This window comes from Mobula hypostoma, chromosome X1 (assembly GCF_963921235.1).
Source record: "Mobula hypostoma chromosome X1, sMobHyp1.1, whole genome shotgun sequence".
Classification (NCBI taxonomy): Eukaryota; Metazoa; Chordata; class Chondrichthyes; order Myliobatiformes; family Myliobatidae; genus Mobula; species Mobula hypostoma.
In genome coordinates this window covers 28,762,684-28,782,082 of record NC_086128.1, presented here as the reverse complement: position 1 = coordinate 28,782,082, position 19,399 = coordinate 28,762,684, and the positions used below count along the sequence as shown (strand labels likewise).

At 44.0% G+C, this 19,399-nt stretch overlaps 1 protein-coding gene across 5 annotated transcripts in view; it reads right to left on the bottom strand.

The window, feature by feature from the left end:
• Positions 1 to 19,399, bottom strand: part of LOC134340160 (arf-GAP with GTPase, ANK repeat and PH domain-containing protein 1-like) — a 185,663-nt gene that overhangs the window by 117,096 nt on the left and 49,168 nt on the right. For 3 of the 5 annotated variants that reach the window (XM_063037069.1, XM_063037072.1, XM_063037071.1), the window contains exon 1: positions 14,926 to 16,384. The exons of the other annotated variants lie outside the window; for them this stretch is intronic. In XM_063037069.1, coding sequence (XP_062893139.1) covers positions 14,926 to 16,216 — 1,291 coding nt within the window. In that variant the 5' untranslated portion in view covers positions 16,217 to 16,384. Of the gene's footprint in view, positions 1 to 14,925; positions 16,385 to 19,399 lie in introns of those variants that run through there. 5 annotated transcript variants of the gene reach the window in all.

Genomic DNA, 19,399 nt, shown 5'->3' with positions numbered 1-19,399 from the left:
CCATAAAGCCTCACTAAACAACTAAACTGGGTGGTGGGGTGGATACTAAAGGAGGTGTAAGATGCTCTTTCCCTCTGGTAGCCTGCAGGTCACCCTTGGGCAAGGTGTAGCACCTGCTTAGCCCCTCCCACCCCGATCAGGGTCATGTGAAGCCATGGGAGCAGGTGGTGCATATCACAAGTCCTGGTTATGCGACCACTGTTGCCAGCACTCAGGAGTATTGATAATGGCTGGGGTCACCTGTTTTGTAAAGACACTACCCAGAAGAAGGCAATGGCCAACCACTACTGTAGAAAAATTTGCCAAGAACAACCATGGTCATGGAAAGAACATGATCGCCACGTCATATGACATGGCACATAATGATGATGATGATAAGATGAGTTCTCCAGGATGTCCTGACTGAGCACAGCTGTGACATTTTCCCTAACTAATAATGCCAACCCTCTCCCTTTAATCTCTTCTGCTCTGTCATATCTAAAACAAAGGAACCCCGAAATATAGAGCTTCCAGTCATGGCCCCCCACTCGCAAACAAGTCTCACTAATGGCTACAATATCATAATTCCATGTGTTGATCTATGCCCTAAGCTCATCTGCCTTTCCTACAATACTTCTTGTGTTAAAATATATGGAACTCAGAACATTAGTCCCACCATGCTCAACCTTTTGATTCCCGACTTTGTCTGAGGCCTCAGCAACATCTTTCTCCACAACCTCTCCACTATCTGTTCTGGCATTCTGGTTCCCATTCCCCTGCAAATCTAGTTTAAATCCCCCACCAACGCCCCCCCCCCCCAGTATGCAGTAGTAGCAAACCTTCCCGCCAAGATATGAGTCCCCCTCCAGTTTAGGTATAAACCATCTCTTCTGAACAGGTCCCACCTTCCCTGGAAGAGAGCCCAGTGATCCAAAAATCTGGAGACCTCCCTCCTACACCAACTCCTTAGCTATGTGTTACACTGTATGATCTTTCCATTTCTGGCCTCACTGGCACATGGCACAGGTATCAATCCTGAGATCACAACCCTGGAGGTCCTATCCTTTAACTTAGCACCTAACTCCCTGAGCTCCTTTTGCAGAACATTGTCCCTCTTCCTACCTGTGTCATTGGTACCTATATGGACTAGGACCTCTGGCTGCTAACCCTCCCACTTAAGAATGCTGAGGACTCGATTCAAGATGGTCCTGGACCCTGGCACCTGGGAGGCAACATACTATCTGAAAACCTTGATCTCATCCACAGAACCTCCTGTCTGTACCGCTAACTAGCAAACCCTCTATTACCACAGCTCTCCTCTTCTCCCAGCTTACTTTCTGAGCCACAGCCAGAGTCAATGCCAGAGACCTGACTGCTGTGTCTTTCCTCTGATAGGTCATGCCCCCAACAGTATCCAGATTGGTATACCTGTTGTTGAGGGGGATGGCCACAGGGGTACTCTGCACTGGCTGTTCAACCCCTTTCCCCTTCCTGTCACCCAGTTTCCTTATGTCCTGCAACTTGGCTGTAACTACCTCTCTATATGTCCTGCCAATCACTCCCTCAGACTCCCGAATGATCCGGAGTTCATCCAATTCCAGCTCCAGCTCCTTAGTGTGGAGTGTTAGAAGCTGCAACTGGATTCTCTTCTTGCAGGTGAACTCATCAAGGATACTGAAGGACTTCCTCCTACCCACATCCCGGAAGAGAAGCATTCCACTACCCTGCCTGGCACCCCTCCTATTCCAACTGTGTAGTTATAAAGAAGGAAACAATAAATAAACTGAAAAAAAAATCTACCTGCAGTTTTTCGCCTTCTCTCCCTGAAGCCTCGAAGAGCTAAAGCCTCAAACTCCCACTCTAACAGTGTCCACTCCAACAAAGGCCGCTCCACTTACCCCTGCCTTATTTTTATTTGCCCTTGCTAATGAATCCTGATCTTTGATTGGCAGCTAATCTCTGATTAGTGTAGTCACTATTGCAATGTCAGCTACGGAACAGCCAATTTGCACACAGCGAGCTTCGCAAACCACACCTTGATTAGAATCAGATCATTTGATGCTAGTTAAGTGAAAGATTTTGTGCCACAGATCACCAGAGACAACTCCCTTTTCATCTTCAGAACCAGACCTTTTATGCACAACTGACGAGCAGACAGAACATTAATTTAATGAAGAACAGCAGAGCACTTTGTCCACCAGTGTTGCACCACAAGTGTCAGCCCAGATTAATCTGCTCCTATCTCTGGAGTGGAGTTCAAATCCTACCATGGCTAGGGATTGCACTTGTTAGATCTGGTAATTTGTGACTTAGCACCAGGAAATAATGGTGATGAAGAAAGCTGTCAGGTTGTTGCATCATGAGCTCAACCAAGCTTACTTTCCCTTCAACCAACACTGCATTTAAGGATGATCTATAAATATTGGATTGTGGATCTTTTATCAATAAAAGTTAACTTATCCAAATAGAATATAACACTTTGGAAATAAGGAATAGATGGGAAGTCAGTTGTTCATCTGATTAACTTTTGAGTGATGCTTCCATAGTCCAATACAGGTTCCCCCCGCTATCCGAAGGTAGGGCGTTCCTATGAAACGGTTCGTAAGCCGGAATGTCGTCAAGTGAATAAGCAATTACCATTTGTTAATATGGGAAAAATTTTTGAGCGTTCCCAGACCCAAAAAATAACTTACAAAATCATGCCAAATGACACATAAAACCTAAAATAACAGTAACATATAGTAAAAGCAGGAATGACATGATAAATACACAGCCTGTATAAAGTAGAAATACTTTTCTGCAGCACTGTCTAGCGCAGCGAAAATCTCGCGGAAGCACTCTCGGCAGAAACACTCTGTCCAGAACCAACAGTAACATCGGCAGCTTTCAAAATTCTTTTTCTCTGCCTATAAATAGTGCGAATGGTGGACGCAGGCAAGTTCAACCCGCGGACAATGTCCTTACTTCGTTCACCACAATCGAAACGCTTAATTATGTCTAGTTTTATGCTAAGTGTAACACCCTTAGGAGCTCTTTTAGGCTTTTCCAATACCTTAGAACTCATCTTGCTAACAGATGCACAAAATAAATTGAGATAAAGCACGTGTTTAAGCAATGCCGGCTAGAATGCAGTTCCAGGGGAGGAGCTTGGCTGTTTGGGTGCGCGCTGCCTTTTTTCGTAACAGTGAAAGCACCTTCTGTTAGCGAAAACAGGTAACTAATGTAGGTCTTTCGTAACAGAGAGGTGTCATAAAGCGAACATTCGGAAAACGGGGGCCACCTGTAGTTTGATATGACTGTCTCCAAATGGAAAGAGAAATTACACTTTCAGTGACCAAATAACTATAGCCTGGTACAAGTGCAGTTAGAGCAGAAGACAGAAGGCAGAAAAAAACATTTGCCTTGAAATTTGATTAATAGACACAATTACTTAGGCTTCCATTGCTTCCTTAATTAACAAGGATGGTCTTCCTATCAAACTGCTGCTGCAGATCAGAATCTCCAGTCTGAAGTGGGTTCCTATTCTGCTGTGTTAGTACTCAGCAGAACAAGTGATCACATTGCTTTAATAAAGACCACATCTAAAACAAAAGAATTAAGAGATCTTCTAAACTAGCAACTGCCAACAATAGACAACAGACAATAGATGCAGGAATAGGCCATTCAGCCCTTTGAGCCAGCACCGCCATTCACTGTGATCATGGCTGATCATCCACAATCAGTATCCAGTTCCTGCCTTATCCCCATAACCTTTGATTCTGCTATCTTTAAGAGCTCTATCCATCCCTTTCTTGAAAGCATCCAGAGACTTGGCCTCCACTGCCTTCTGAGGCAGAGCATTCCACATATCCACCACTCTCTGGGCGAAAAAGTTTTTCCTCAACTCCGTTCTACATGGCCTACCCCTTATTCTTAAACTGTGGCCTCTGGTTCTGGACTCACCCATCAGCGGGAACATGCTTCCTGCCTCCAGCATGTCCAATCCCTTAATAATCTTATATGTTTCAATCAGATCCCCTCTCATCCTTCTAAATTCCAGTGTATACAAGCCCAGTCGCTCCAATCTTTCAACATATGACAGTCCCGCCACCCCAGGAATTAACCTTGTGAACCTATGCTGCACTCCTTCACATTTATCCACATTAAACTGCATCTGCCATTCACCCGCCCACTCACCCAGCCTGTCCAAGTCACCCTGCATTCTCATAACATCCTCCTCACATTTCACACTGCCACCCAGCTTTGTGTCATCTGCAAATTTGCTAATGTTACTTTTAATCGCTTCATCTAAATCATTAATATACATTGTAAACAGCAGCGGTCCCAGCACTGAACCCTGCGGTACCCCACTGGTCACTGCCTGCCATTCCAAAAGGGACCCGTTAATCGCTACTCTTTGTTTCTTGTCAGCCAGCCAATTTTCAATCCACGTCAGTACTCTGCCCCCAATACCATGTGCCTTAATTTTGCCCACTAAATTATACCACAAAGATAACCTCAGGAATGAAAGCCTGGAGGACCAGGGTGTGAATTTCTGGTTGAAGCAAAATGATATCTTCTAATTTACCAGACTGAGCAACTGGATAACAGTACTCAACACCCTAGTGAAAAGGGAGAAAGAGACAAAAAAACTTAAGTTTTCTGTCCCACTAAGGTGTCCCAAGGTAATTCAGAACTACTCATGAGCTTCAATTGTAATCACTGCTAAAATGTAGAAAAAGTGGCAACTAATTTAAGTACAACATTCCCCCACAAACAGCAAATGTGATAATGAGCAGATAGTGATATTTAATAAGGGGATAAACATTGGCCAAAAGATTAAAGAGAACTGCCCTGCTCTTCAAATCAGTGCCAGTTCACAAACCTTTTGAGAAGGCAGACACCCACGACATATCATCTCAGAAATTACATGTACTTTTCTTTGTGAACCAAGCCCAACAAAATGTGAAATTTGGCTCAATCGCAGTTATGGAGGGAAAAAGATCTTCCCTTATGGTCACGCTTAGCTCATGTTATGATGCAATCTCCTTCAAGTGGGAGAGGAAAAAAGATAACTGCTTAGACAATGGTTTCTATTTCAAAGTGTCCTCGAGTGTGGTTCCAACAACATAATATTAATCTAATGTAAAAGTCTGTGTACACTGGGAAACTGAAATCAGCTCTGATGGAGGGCCACCAACATGAAACATTAACTGCATTTTTCTCAATCTATAGATGCTTCCTGACTTGCTGAGTATTCCCAGAAACTGTGTGCAGTTCTGGTCCCCCATTACAGGAAGAATGTGGAAACTGGAAAGAGTAGAAGAGGTTCACCAGGCTGCTGCCTGGATTCAAGGATATCAGCTATAAGGAGAGGTTGCTTTCTCTGAAGCATTAGAGGCTGAGGGGAGACTTGATAGAGGTTTATAAAATTATGAGAGGCATAGACAAGGTAGGCACTCAGAATACTTTTTGGTAGAAATACCAGTATCAACTGCTAAAGAATATCTATTTAAGGTGAAAGGGGGAAAATTTAAAGGAGAGATGAAGGGAAGATTTTTTTAATTACAAAGTGGTGGGTGCCTGAAATGTGCTGTTAGGGATAATGGCAGGAGCAAATACATAGTGGCATTTAAGAGGTTATTAGTTAGACATAACAATCTGCAGAGAATGGGTAGAATATGGATCATGTGCAGGCTGAAGGAATTGAGTTTAATTCAGCATCGTGACCGGTGCAGACATCGTGGGCCAAAGGGCCTATTCCTGTGCCTTAATGTTCTGCGTTCTTACATTTCTGGCATGAGAAACAATAAGATAATTTATTAATAACTGCCAAAGCTAAAAATGTATGCAAGTATAGACCAGCCAAACAAAAGTACAATGCTGTCTGCACAGCACCCACAGTACTCAGCATTGCCTTTCTTTCTGCTTCCTCCACCCAGCTGCCTATTGCCTATTATTTTGTTCATAGTAAGCTTTAATTACAATGGGAGAAGGGAAAGGAAGAGTAAATGACTTGTTGGCAATGAAGAAGTCCCCGAGCATCCCCTCTCCCCCCTGCAGGGTGGCAGAGCTGAACTTAGAAGGCACATATCTCATTAATCAAAGCAAGAGTCACTGCTTTAATGCAGTTTGCTCTCGCTGTCTGGCTCAGCAGCTCACCCGGCGAGCCTCTCCTTACAGCATCGCCAGCTCTTGCTGTCCTCTCCTTCAACACATCTGCTGCTGCAACAGCTCCTCTCCCAGCCGTTGCAACACAAATCAATTCCTTGGAGCAGACCATTCGGGAACCGAAAGTTCCCTTTCAAGAGAGGTTCTCACAGCCCCTCCTGCAATTTAGCTTTGACAGAAAAAAAACTGCAAGGCCGACAGAATGGGGTCTCTGTGTGCTGCATTGATTGACACAGGCAAGCACTTAGTATTTTCTTTGCCTCCTCTTTGCATCGAGATTTCTAGCGGCATTAATGCCTGTGTGAACAGTGGAAACCCTGCTCTTTCTCTCTCAAACACAGACACACACCTGGCATAATGAATGGTGGATTCTGCTGCTGGGCAGGTACACGTCAGAAGAAATTACACTTGGGAATCTATGCTACATATATCTATAGGGCTTCTATAATCACTAAGGCATAAACAGATAGGAAATTGTTAGGAATTGAACTGAATGTCAAAACACATACAAGCAGCTGAGAGAGGAAATGTGTTGTCACATTCTGACAGCACCAATAAAACTCAGCCTTCAAAATGCCACAAAGGAGGGAGGCGATGTATCCCAGCCAGAATTGTTCATTACGAAAGGGTTAACATAAGAGGAGTCTATAATGCTGTGCATCTGTACTCACTGGAGTTTAGAACAATGAGGGCAGATACGGCCCAGATCATCACAGGTGAAGCCCTCCCCACCATTGAGCACATCTGCATGGAGTGCTGTCACAGGAAAGCAGCATCCATCATCAGGGACCCCCACCTCCCAGCTCATGCTCTCTTCTCACAGCTGCCATCAGGAAGGAAGAAGGCACAGGAGCCTCAGGACTCACACCACCGGGTTCGTGAACAGTTATTACCCCTCAACCATCAGGCTCTTGATCAAGAGGGGATAACTTCACTTGCCCCATCACTAAAATGTTCCCACAACCTATGGATTCACTTTCAATGACTCTTCATCTCATGTTCTTGAGATATACATATATGTATGTGTGTGTGTGTGTGTGTGTGTGTGTGTGTTTGTTTATTTATTTATTTATTATTGCTTCCTTCTTGCATTTGCACAGTTTGTTGTCTTTTGCACACTGGTTGTCCGCCCTGTTGGTTCAGTCTTTCATTGATTCTATTATGGTTATTGGATTTATTGAGTATGCCTGCAAGAAAATGAATCTCAGGGTCGTATATGCTGACATATAAATACTTTGATACAAATTTACTTTGAACTTGAAACCTACCAAATATTGAAGGACCTGGATATAGCGGACATGGACATCCTATAGTGGGAGAGTCAAGGACCAGAGAGCACAGTCTCAGAACAGAAGGACATCACTTTAGAACAGAGATGAGGAGGAATTCCTTTCAGTTGAAGGAAGTGAATCTGTGGAATTCATTGCCACAGACAACTGTGGAGGCCAGGTCATTGGATATATTTAATGCAGAGGGTGATGGATTCTTGATTAGTAAAGGTGTCAAAGGTTACAGAGAGAAGGTAGGAAAATGGGGTTGAGAGGGAAAATACTCAATACGGAGCAGACTCGATGGGTTGAATGGCCTAATTCTGCTCCCATATTTTATGGTCCAATCCCAGTGCGTGGAGGACAGTCTGCCCAGAGGAAGAGGTAGAATGGCTCATTCTGCCTCAGTTGTTTCACTCTCTTTTCTCTTGAAAGCACCAACTTGCACAATGCACAGATATATGGCTCCCCTGGTTCCTTGCCCAAATTGCCAATCTTTATGCCTTAGCCAGGACAGCGAGTGGTGTCAGCTTACTCAGCCAGATCTGATTTTGGTACGAGTTAGTGCTTTTGCACACTGGCTTGTTAATTGGAAGTTTGACATCTCCAACACTCTAACAAGTAAATATTAGGAGAGAAACCAGGATAAGGGTGGGGTGCTGGAAGAAAATTGGGTGAATGATAAAGAAATGCACATCAAACACCCAGAGATACGAAAGATACTCAAGGTCAATCCCTTTACAGAACCAAGAGATGCAGAGCCAAGGTGCCTAAGAAATGTTACCCTGCTAAGAACCTCACCTTCCTTGCTGTTGGTTCTCAGATGAGCAGGAATAGAAGTTTTCAATCAATTGGGAGGAAGAAAATAACAAAGTATTTCATTATTTACAGTATGCAATCATTACCCATTTAATGATGTCTCAGTTACTCTTAGTAACAACAGGAAATGAAAACACAGTTTGGACAGGTGCCGAGAAAAATATTCATTTTCTTGCATCCCTGAACTGAGCAATCTACATTGCACGTTCTCAGGTAAAGGAAGATACAAAAACAAATAGCAGATCCTCGGCTTCACCTCCACTTCTAGGAGTGGAGCTCTCTCCTGTGTCATCCTTGGTGAGGATTCTGCCCCGAATACGGTATGCAGAAGTTAGTCATTAGGTGCTCACTGCCCTTTATGGGTGGCCACAATAGCTGACTGAACAGGGAGTAGTTATGTTCAATTGTTGACCTTTGTCAAATTAACTGACATCAGAAGAGAGCTCATGAATGTAGGACTACTACAAATGGCTTCGGGTCAGGCTGGGGTTGAGGAAGGTATGGTTCGCACTCTCACTGTGCAATGATTTTCCCGGAGTATCTCTCCCCTTGTCCTGCTGTCAAACAAAGCTTTGCACAATACAGGGTTGAGGAAGGGTGGGAGTGGAAAATGGTCACTGGATAAAAGGTAAAAGGTTGAGAACAGACAGGGGAATTGACAAAGCATTATAGTTGCAATTTTAAAAAGGCACAACAGGTCACAAAGAAGTAGAAATGCACATATTCCTCTACTCCTTGTATCAATTACAGACACCAGCTGCCCTGGCCAGACTTGAGACGAATCTCTTTAATAATTTAAGCTTCAGGTCATTGACACGGATGCACATTAGGGTGAAGCAAGGACAGTTCTGAACTGACTTGGAGTTTGACAGTTCCTTCCACAATCCTTTCAAGATAACTCACCTTGCTTTATGGCTAATTAAGTGTTTTTTAAAGCATAGTCACTTAGGTACCATAGGATATAGGACAGCCAGCTGATGGACAACAAGCTCCCGCAAAGAGTAATGTGAAAATGGCTAGATTATGCTTTTGTAATACAGGTTGACGGATAGCCTTGGAGGCCAATTCCCCTCAATTTCTTTGAATGGTGCCAGGGATCCTCTACATCCCACCTACAAGAACCTCAGTTCAATGTCTCATCTGAAAGACAGCACCATTGAAAGAGTTGCATTCTCTGACTGGGAGTATGAACCTAGATTGATAAGGTTCTAGTTTCTGGAAAGGACTTGATGCCAAACCTTCTAACTCCGAGGTTACACAGCTATCTGATGAGCCATGGGTGAACGAGTATTTAATACCATGTCACTTCACTGAATTCCAAGCTTGGCCAGATGCTGAAGAGACACCACTAGTAGAGGGACCCACGTTTGATGCCGAGTGTACAAAGTTTGCACATTCTTGCTGTGACCGTATTGGTTTTCCCTGGGTGCTCTGGTTTCTTCACACACCCCAAAAAACTATGAATTGTTAGGTTAATTGACCACTGTAACTTGAGCAATAGAATCATGAGGGAGTTGTTGGGAATATGGGGGAAATAAAATGGGATTAGTGTAGGATTTCAGGGATTTCTGGGAGGGGTGGAGTGAATTCCAGGGCCTGGGCAGCTGCCACTGGTGGAAACTCAGGATAATTAAGAGGCCAGAATTAGAGGAGCACAGATCTATTGGAGGGGAGGAGATTGAAACAAACCTGACTGGGAGGACCCATGGGAGCAGCATTTTGGTTGACTTCAGGGTTACAGAGGGTGGACTGAGGGAAACAGGCTCACCAGATTGAAACAGCAGAGTCTGGACAGGGTAAATATATGGGTGAGTGTTTCAGCAGTGGATGTACTGAAGAAAGGCAGAGTGTGGTGATTTTACAGGGGCACCCTCCGTGATGAGATTTGAAGCACAATTCAGGATAGGACATCAACATTGCAAAGAGACTAGATTATTATCAAGTTGTCAGGGTAGGAATGGAGAGGAACGCCAGGGAAACAGTGTGCCTTAACTGCATTTCAAAGATGTTAATACAGTGAACACAGGGATGGCTGAGTGGGAGAAAGCAAGTCTTCATGCAACCTGCCAGGAACTACAGACAGTTTGTTCAAAGATTCTGCAATTGCTTGCTATGGACAGATGTGAAATCAGTGATTTATAAATCACTAGCTATGCTCCAGTTGGAGCTTGTATTCACTACCGGGAACCACGTTTCAGAGAGGCTGTCAAAGAGAGCACAAAGGAGATCTACCAGGATGCTACCAGGGATTGAAAGACTTTCGTTATGTAGAGAGTTTTGAGAAGCCGGGATTGTTTTGCTGGATCAGTGAAGGTTATGGGGAGGTTTTTATAGGAGTGCTCAAAATAATGAAGATTTTTGAGAGCATAAATAAGGAGAAATTGTTTCCTTTGACAGAAGGGTCAGGACCAGGGAACACAGATTTAAAGTAATTAGCAAAAGAACACACTGTCTAAAAAGATAGCAAACACAATTTCAAAAGGGGCTTTCAAACCGGAAGCGGATGAAGGGAAAATTTTGAATGAGCATCGCAGGTGGCTGGAACTGAATGCTGGTTTTTTTTTCAAAGAACCAGTACAGGAATGATGGACCAAGTGGCCTCCTGTGCTCTACTGTCCCACGGTTCTGCTCTGTGGCACACTTCATTGTTAAGCGCTTAAAAGACATAAGCTCATTTTTCAGCACCTCATTCAAGTAATGATTCTCCACAATAGGATTAGCTGGTGATTGGTAAATTGTTGGACTGTAGGGGCATCAGGAGCTGAAACCTGATCACTTCTTCATTTGACATTCATCCATTATATATTTAACATTGACTAAGAGTAACCAGTAGCGTAGACAAACAAGGAATAACATATTGATCAGATGGGCAAAGGATATTATCCATAACTGTGTAATCGAATCTCTAGCAGGGTTTTATGCAAAGAGGAGAAAATCCATGACCCACATTTATTTGCAGTTTCCTTCATTATCAGAACTTCCCACAAGTTACTGTGCAAAACTTCCTTCACAAAACAAGTACTGTTGAGTAATTAAAAACAAAATTCAAGCCAGTCTTACTGCGGTGTTCAAGTGCGCTGTTTAGACAGGGATTGTGAGAGTCAGGGGTTTGCTGCGCCACTGGTTATACCAGTCTGCATGTCGCTGTTCCACAGCTGTTGAAACGTCCCCTCGATGACTTGGCCACAAGGACAAGCACTGAACAGGACCCGATTTGTGAAAAACAGGAGTTGTTCACACATGTTGACAGCTTCCAAACTGCCCCCCAAGAATTTATTACAAGCAGAACTCCATCCTTTTTCTTCTACTTGTGCACTCTACAGGGCCTTAGTTGTGGTGGTACATAGACTATAGGTGCTTTAATATCAAGTGCCACTGTTACTGGGCACATGAGGTGGGGGTATGGTTGGTGGAGAACTAGCCTGAACCAAGTCTGTAATAAACACCCGATTACTGCATTCACTACACAAGGCCGCCAAGGCAGTGCTTCCCCTGCCAAAGTTACCTTACTCCACACAGCCATGGGGACAACCTGACCTGGGATCTTCCTGCTCCAAGACTCAATTTCACCCGGTACAAATGCACAGCCCAGCTGTGTCATTGATGTAATATGACAACCAACAAATGGACGGCTACAGCATTTTTTGAACTGGACACTCCTTTCCAGGCGGTGTGCCCTCCTGACAAAGTCATTCATGGCACACTGGGCCACACTCTCACCTCAAACTCAAGTTCCCCTCTGAAGATAAGAGTCAAGAGATATGGGGCTGACACTCCAGTGCAGTACTGAGCAGGTACTACACTGGAGTGGGCAGTGTTGAGGGTGTGTTGCACTGTCAGTGAGACACTGCTGAGAGGGCATCGTACTGTCGGGAGTAGCATCATTCTGGTGACATATTAAATATCCCCTCCCCCCGCCATTCAGCTCAACAACTCCACCTCTACATGGGAAAGCAACCCCACTGTGGCACAGACATATCCATCAGTTCTTTCCCCCTAAAGCAATGTATTTTACCCTCTGTTTTTCTGATCTCATCTAGCTTGGCTCCCCCTGAATAGTTATTGGGATATGAAACTGCTCATCTTCCTGCCCCAGTTTCCAACTTTCTAATGTTTAATCATTATTCTTATATTTGAATACTGTGAACTAATTGCCCGGATCAGTTTCCTTCATGAATAAACTCCAGTTTCTTCACCTCAAACTCTCTTTCAAATTAAGCAACAACAAATTCCTTAATCTGAATCACAAATAAACACCTGTGCCTTCATTCACCTCTCCTGCCCTTGAAAGGACATGGACACAAGCTTCCTACTGTGATCTGGTGCCTAGAACTGCCAACAATATTGCAGATGGGAGCTGAGCAGCAACAATACATTTCCTTTAGGCTTACAATGCATTAGCCATGGCTCAGTCAATAATATTCTCACCTCAGGCTCAGATGGTTGCAGGTTCAAGGCCCATTCCAGAGATTTGAGTTCATGATCTAAGCTATGACACTCAGAACAGTACTGCTGTGGTTTGGATGAAACCAATGCCTCTTGCAGGTGAGATCCCATGGGTCTCTGAAGAAGAACTAGCATCCTGGCCAACATTTATCCCTCAACTAAGATTATGTATCTTGACTTTGGCATACTGTTTATGAGATCTTGTTGCAAGCATACTGGCTGCCATGTTACTTACATTACAAAAAAGACTACATTTCAAAAAAATTTCATTGGCCATGAAAGGTTTTGGGATTTTCTTTGTTCTCTCTGATAATGCAGCACAGATTGCATTTATGGAATGCAGGACAAGAAAAGCCTGTCAGGCTAACATGTACTGATCCCATTCTGTCAGTCCTCTCCTTTCGTGGTGAGTATTATATTGATAATGTTACCTGTTTAAATAAAGTAACCCTTATTTGCTACTGAGATTAACTGGATGGATTGTCCATTCCACACACATACTCCTAAATTACCTTCCACGTCACACAAAAGAAAAGCCTGACAACAGGAGAAAAGGCTGCCAGCTTGATCCTAGACTGCTGTATTCAGGTCTATTTGAGCCCCAAAAGAGTGCTCAGGAGCTTACATCTCAGTCACAAGGTGTTTACTACCCACTTTCAATGGTATGACTGAACTGAGCAACTTGGTACCTCAGCTGCACTTGCCTCTGGCTCAACAGATTGAAACTGTGCGACTGCCCATGCCCAGTTCTTAAGAAAAAAATGGAATAACACAGACATGTAGATGTCAGAATATGGAAACATCGTGTTTCTCCTCCAGGTGAGCAGTAATCCTAATCCTGCACGTGTGTCCATTCCGATACCCTCTCATTGCTACTTCAACTACTCAAGGATTCATAAAGAGATACAGCATGCAAAGTGGCACTTCAGCCCACGGAGTCTGTGCTGGCTGTCAGGGGCACATTTTTCTTTACTTTTTATTTACTTGCTATGTCAGCATTCCTTGCCCATTCCCAACTGTCCCTGAACTGAGGAGGCAGTTAATGATCAACCACACTGGTTGATCTGGAGTCACATACAGAGAATACCAGGTAAATCTGTTGATACGTCAGATAGGCATTTATAACAGTACAGTGCTTCCATGACTAAAGTTGCCAGGACTAGCTTTGATTGCTTAATTTTAAATTTCCCAGCTGCTTTCTATTCAAACTCTGCTTTCCTTGTCACATCATCTTCTACATAAATATAAGTTTTTCATATTCTGTCCTGGGTGATTTTCTCTTCATTCTGAAACCCTGAGTTTATTGCCTAGTTGTGCAGAGTTAGCTATTGATTCCAGTTAGGGTTTTACGGTTGACCTCAGATCCCTTGGAAGTGGGGTAAAACAATACCAGTGAAGTAATACGCATATAGCCACTATGGCCAGGATCCACACATCTAGCAGTAGCCTAGAGACTCGTAGAACATGGAACGGTACTGCACAGGACAAGCACTTGGCCACCACATTGTGTCAAACTACTTAAACCATTACTCCTAATTAGTCCCTCTTTCCCGCACACTGACTTACATCCCTCCCTTCTCTACAAATTCATGTCCCTGTGTAAAAGTCCCTAAAACACTCCAATGCTATTGGCCTCCAGCACCATCCATGGCAGTGCATTCCAGACCCCCCCCCCCACCCTTTGTGTCATAAAAACGTGCCCTGCACAACTCTGCTGTACTTTCCCTCTCTCACCTTAAATACCTGCTCTCTAGTATTGATCATGGGAAAAATATATTGGCTATCTATTCTTACCTATACCTCCAGCAAATCTCCCCTTAGCCTCTGCCACTCCAGAGAAAATGGCCCCAGCTTGACCAGCCCCTCCTCATAGCACATCCTTCAAACCAGGCAGCATCCTAGTACACCTCCTCTGCACCCTCTCCAGAGCTTCCACGAGATGACCAGAACTGAACGCAATACACTAAATGTGCCCTCATCAGAGTTTTACAAAGCTGTAACATAACTTAAGCTAGTAAGTGTGAGCATGCAAGAACACGGCTGAAGGGAACTAAAGCAGGTCAATCAGTGAAGCTTCCCAGGACTGAACCAACTCTGTTGAATTGGAGATTGGTTCACTGGTTGTAGCACTGGAGGAACCCAAAATGCTCTGGGAGAAAGTTAAGTTACCTTTTTCATTCAAAAGAAGTACAATCTTCTTTGAGGCACAGGACAAACATTAATAAACAAAATTATGAGAAATGTGAGCTAAGTTTGTGCTTACTTTGACTTGGGGAAGGGCCTCTGGTACCTGCAGCAAAATCCTTTTGAGTTAATCCACCGCTCGCAGATGAGACAGACACAGAGCCAATGCTCTTTGTGAAGATTCCACTGATAAACTTCAGCATCTTGCGATCCCGTGCACTGGACTTAGTTTTCTCAGGGTTTGGGACATCTTGGCCCTGCTCGAGCTCTTCAGAAAGGGTGTGAATGTCACTATTATCCAATGTTCTGCTCTTTCCTTTCCCCTGCTCGGCTGCTGTCTGACTCACTCTTCTGTGCAGCATCTCTCCAGCACTCCTCAGGCTTTCCACTCTTGGATACTTCTTGCTGCTGACCTGGATTTTTGTCTTCATTTCACTCTCTTGCCAAGACAGGCGGTTGGTCTGCCGGACCTGTTTCTCTTTTCTCCCTAAGGTTTTTGGTTCTGTTTTACCCTGGTTGCCACTGGGGCTTCTCATTACACCTGGGCTCTTCTCAGCAATCACAGGCAAGGACTGGGGCTTAAGCTTTACGTAGTCTTTCTCTGTATGTTGAGAGACAGTTACGATTTTCTCAAATGACAGATCCTTTTCAACTTCAGCCTTCTTCTCAACTTGGATCTCTGTATGTTTACTCAGCAAGTTCTGCTCTGGGAGGACACAGGAGCTCACGACTCTCTCAATTTGATCTTTCAAGGTTCCTTCTGCCTCAGGCCGGCCAGGGTGCTCCCCTTCAGTCTGTGGTTTGCTGTGGCTTCTATTAGAAACCAAAGGATTGGCAAGTTTCTCTTCGATTGTGGCAGTGGCGCACAATTGGCTCGGTTGCTTCTGACCATCTTGCTTCCTCTCATTAGTGCGCTTGGCATCAGTCTGCCCGCGAGGGTCTGTCGGCTGGACACAGGGTGTGAAACGAGGCAACAACCCGACAATTTCAGATTTACTCACAGCTTTTGGCGATGGCTGAAGATGGGCTTTGCTTGTAAATTCGTCCTCTTCACTCCGAGCTGTTTTGAAATCCCCCAGTTCTTCAGGTTCACTAATGAACTTGCCGTCTATTGTTCCAGGTTGAAATGGCTCCACATTCCGGATGGTTTTTAAGCTTGGATTTCGAGGTGCTTCAGTGACACCCTGGTCGTGTAATAAAGAGATCTTCTCTGCAGCCTCAGCCCCGCCAGGTTCCTCTTCAGATGGGGTGGCTTTGTCCTTCTGGCAAGTCTCACTCCCACTGCCTCCATCGCTCAGAGGCTCTAATTTAACGAGCGTGAGAGAGATATGAAAAGTAGTCCTTCGCTGCAAGATTGCTCCTCTGTTCATGAGTTCAGAGTACGAAGGTAGCACAGGGCTCTGAAAGGTTCATGGTTCCAACACAGACCACCCATCCGGACAAGAATTCTATGGGCTAGGCTTCTTGAAATCCACGATGCAATACAAAAGGATACATGCTTTGCGCTGCAGAACAGAGATCATCCTAGGCATCAAGCATCCTCATTACACAATACAGATACCCACCCCCCCTCCCTCCCTTACCACAGCTGCAGTGCTCTTTCCAAGGTTTCCGGACATATTCCTATTTACATTTCAGGTGCCAAAAGGAAGTGGAGGAAATACTGAACGAGAAAAAAAATGATACAAAATCATTACAAGACTTGGCGGAGGGAGAAGACAAAAAAAAATAAGCAAGCCCTAGTTCTGTGGAATAAACCACTGAAATCCTTTCAACACTTCTCCGATCAAACAGCTTGATGAGATAATGAAGACACCAGAGTATACATTGAGAATTCACATTGATTCAGGTCTGAAACGCTTAGTGAGGGTCCTCTGCAAAATCTGGACTGGAATCCCCTTCCAACTCCAAGGAAATGGTGTCTTACATTTAATGGTCGTCCCTTTCCCTTATCACTGAAGCCTACAGTAAAAACCCTACATTTTTTCAGAGTGATTTCAGAATGACAGAACAGCAGACTAAGATACTCAGAAGCATCGTAGTTCACAGTGAGGTGAGCTAGGGGGTGGAACAGAGTGGGTTGAAGAGAAGATAAGTTGCTCAATGTTAATCGCTCGGGTAGAAATCCATCTCTTATTTGTCAGTAAGGCAATTACTGTGGGAGAAGAAACATGGATGCAGGATGATACATTCCACATCAACGGGAAGACAGCCAGCAAGCTGCTTGTGTGAGCTACAATTTACAGCAAAAAAACACTTAAGAGTTTCAGCAGGAAAATGGGTGGATACCACTTTGATGGACAGGAGAGAGAGAGAGCTTCCTAAAATTATGGGAAGACTGTAACTGTCAATCTCAATAACAATTTAAGTAAATCACAGAGCAGACAGGATTACAACATCTTCAATATCAAAATCTAACAAGTCAATCGGCTGTATACATCCATGTGATTTACAAAAATGAAGAGAGATAGGGTCTGCAATGCACCAAATAAAGTCAGTTATGTAGTGACCAGCGAGTTAAAAAAAATCAAATCACCTGTCAACCACAACCAATCATGTAAAATTCAGGAGATGTCCAGTACAGAAGAAAATAAATAGTTAATGCACTTTCTTTAAATTAAAAGAAAACTCCTTTAATGGCAACACACATCAAAGTTGCTGGTGAACGCAGCAGGCCAAGCAGCATCTATAGGAAGAGGCGCAGTCGACGTTTCAGGCCGAGACCCTTCGTCAGGTCCTGTCGACTGCGCCTCTTCCTATAGATGCTGCTTGGCCTGCTGCGTTCACCAGCAACTTTGATGTGTGTTGCTTGAATTTCCAGCATCTGCAGAATTCCTGTTGTTTCCTTTAATGGCAGCAATTTTAGATCGTCATCATTGTACTGGGAAGCCCAGTTGCAAATATTAAGTGTTGACTCCTCTCTAGAGTGCAGAAGGATTTGCTATTAACAGTTCTAAATTTGTCTTTCATTAATTTCTTGCTTCCTTTCTACTTCTCCCAGAATGTAAAATAATATCCCAGATTAAAAACATTTATTATTTTCAGGCCTGTGAAAATGTGAAATTTTTTCTTGATGATAAAGCCAAGTAAAACACAAAATTGTTTCTCAATAACTTTTCAAGGTGTTCAGCTAGATTTCCTGCTGTATCTTCAGCAGAAAAACAGATGATCTAAGGAACCCAGTTATATCACCTCACTACAGGAAGAATGAGGAAACCATAGAAAGAGTGCAGAGGAGATTTACAAGAATATTACCTGGATTGGGGAGCATGCCTTATGAGAATAGGTTGAGTGAACTCAGCCTTTTTTCCTTGGAGCAGCGGAGAATGAGAAGTGGCCTGATAGAGGTGTATAAGATGATGAGAAGCATTGATCGTGTGGATAATCAGAGGGTTTTTCCCAGGGCTGAAATGGCTAACACAAGAGGGCATAGTTTTAAGGTGCTTGGAAGCAGGTACAGAGGAGATATCAGGGGTAAGTTTGTTTACGCAGAGATTGGTGCATGCGTGGAATGGGCTGTCGCCGACGGTGGTGGAGGCAGACACGATAGGGTCTTTTAAGAGACTCCTGGAAAGGAATACGGAGCTCAGAAGATTAAAAGGCTATAGGTAACCCTAGGCAATTTCTCAGGTAAGGACATGTTCAGCACAGCTTTGTGGGCCGAAGGGCCTGTATTGTGCTGTAGGTTTTCAATGTTTCTATGTTTCTATTAGAGTTTCATAGACACAAGGGATCCTGCAGATTTGGAAATCTGACTTCTTCCCCCTTCCTTCCCAGTCCTGATGATGGGTCTCAACGCGAAGCATTGACTCTTTATTCCCATCCACAGATGCTGCCTGACCTGCTGAGCTCCACTAGCACACTGTGTGTATTAGAGTTTCCTTTCAGACTTGAAAGATTAAATTTTCAGCCAGCTGTTGAGTGGCCAGGTTCACAACACAAGGACTCCTAACCACGGAATGTCTACTCCTCAGAGAACCGTGAAGATGGTGGCCAATATGCCAAGGTCATATAGTCTAGACCCCATTATGAACCTTATGGCCCGTATAAATGTGGCACCTGCCCTTCCACTAATCCTGTAAGCTCCGTGATGGCAAGCACAGGAGGAATTTGGGAACCTGCTTTCTCTAGAGTTTCCTCATAACTTAAACCTTGTTGATCGGCCTTGTGGATTTCCTCTGTATGTCCTCAGTTTCATTAATATTTGCCCAGCACTTATGATCTGAACTGGATGCAATGCTTTCACCACATTTTGACCTGAACTTGCTTACAGCTTGAACACAACCTCTTCCAAGTTGCCCTGCATCTTTTCAGTTCCAAGGCTCGGTGATCTATCGAACTATGTTGATTACTGCTCTTCAGTATGGGGGTTTCACAGAATCTCGCTGTTTCAGTACCACTTTACTATTCAGTTAATTTCACAGTGGAAAGGCTCTGCACTCACTGTTGGTGCATGCTGGTCACAGTGAGGAGGCATGTAGGCATTAGTTGTACGCTTAGGTAAAGACTGGATATTTGACCAGGAACCCTATTTCTGATCTGTATCCAGTAAG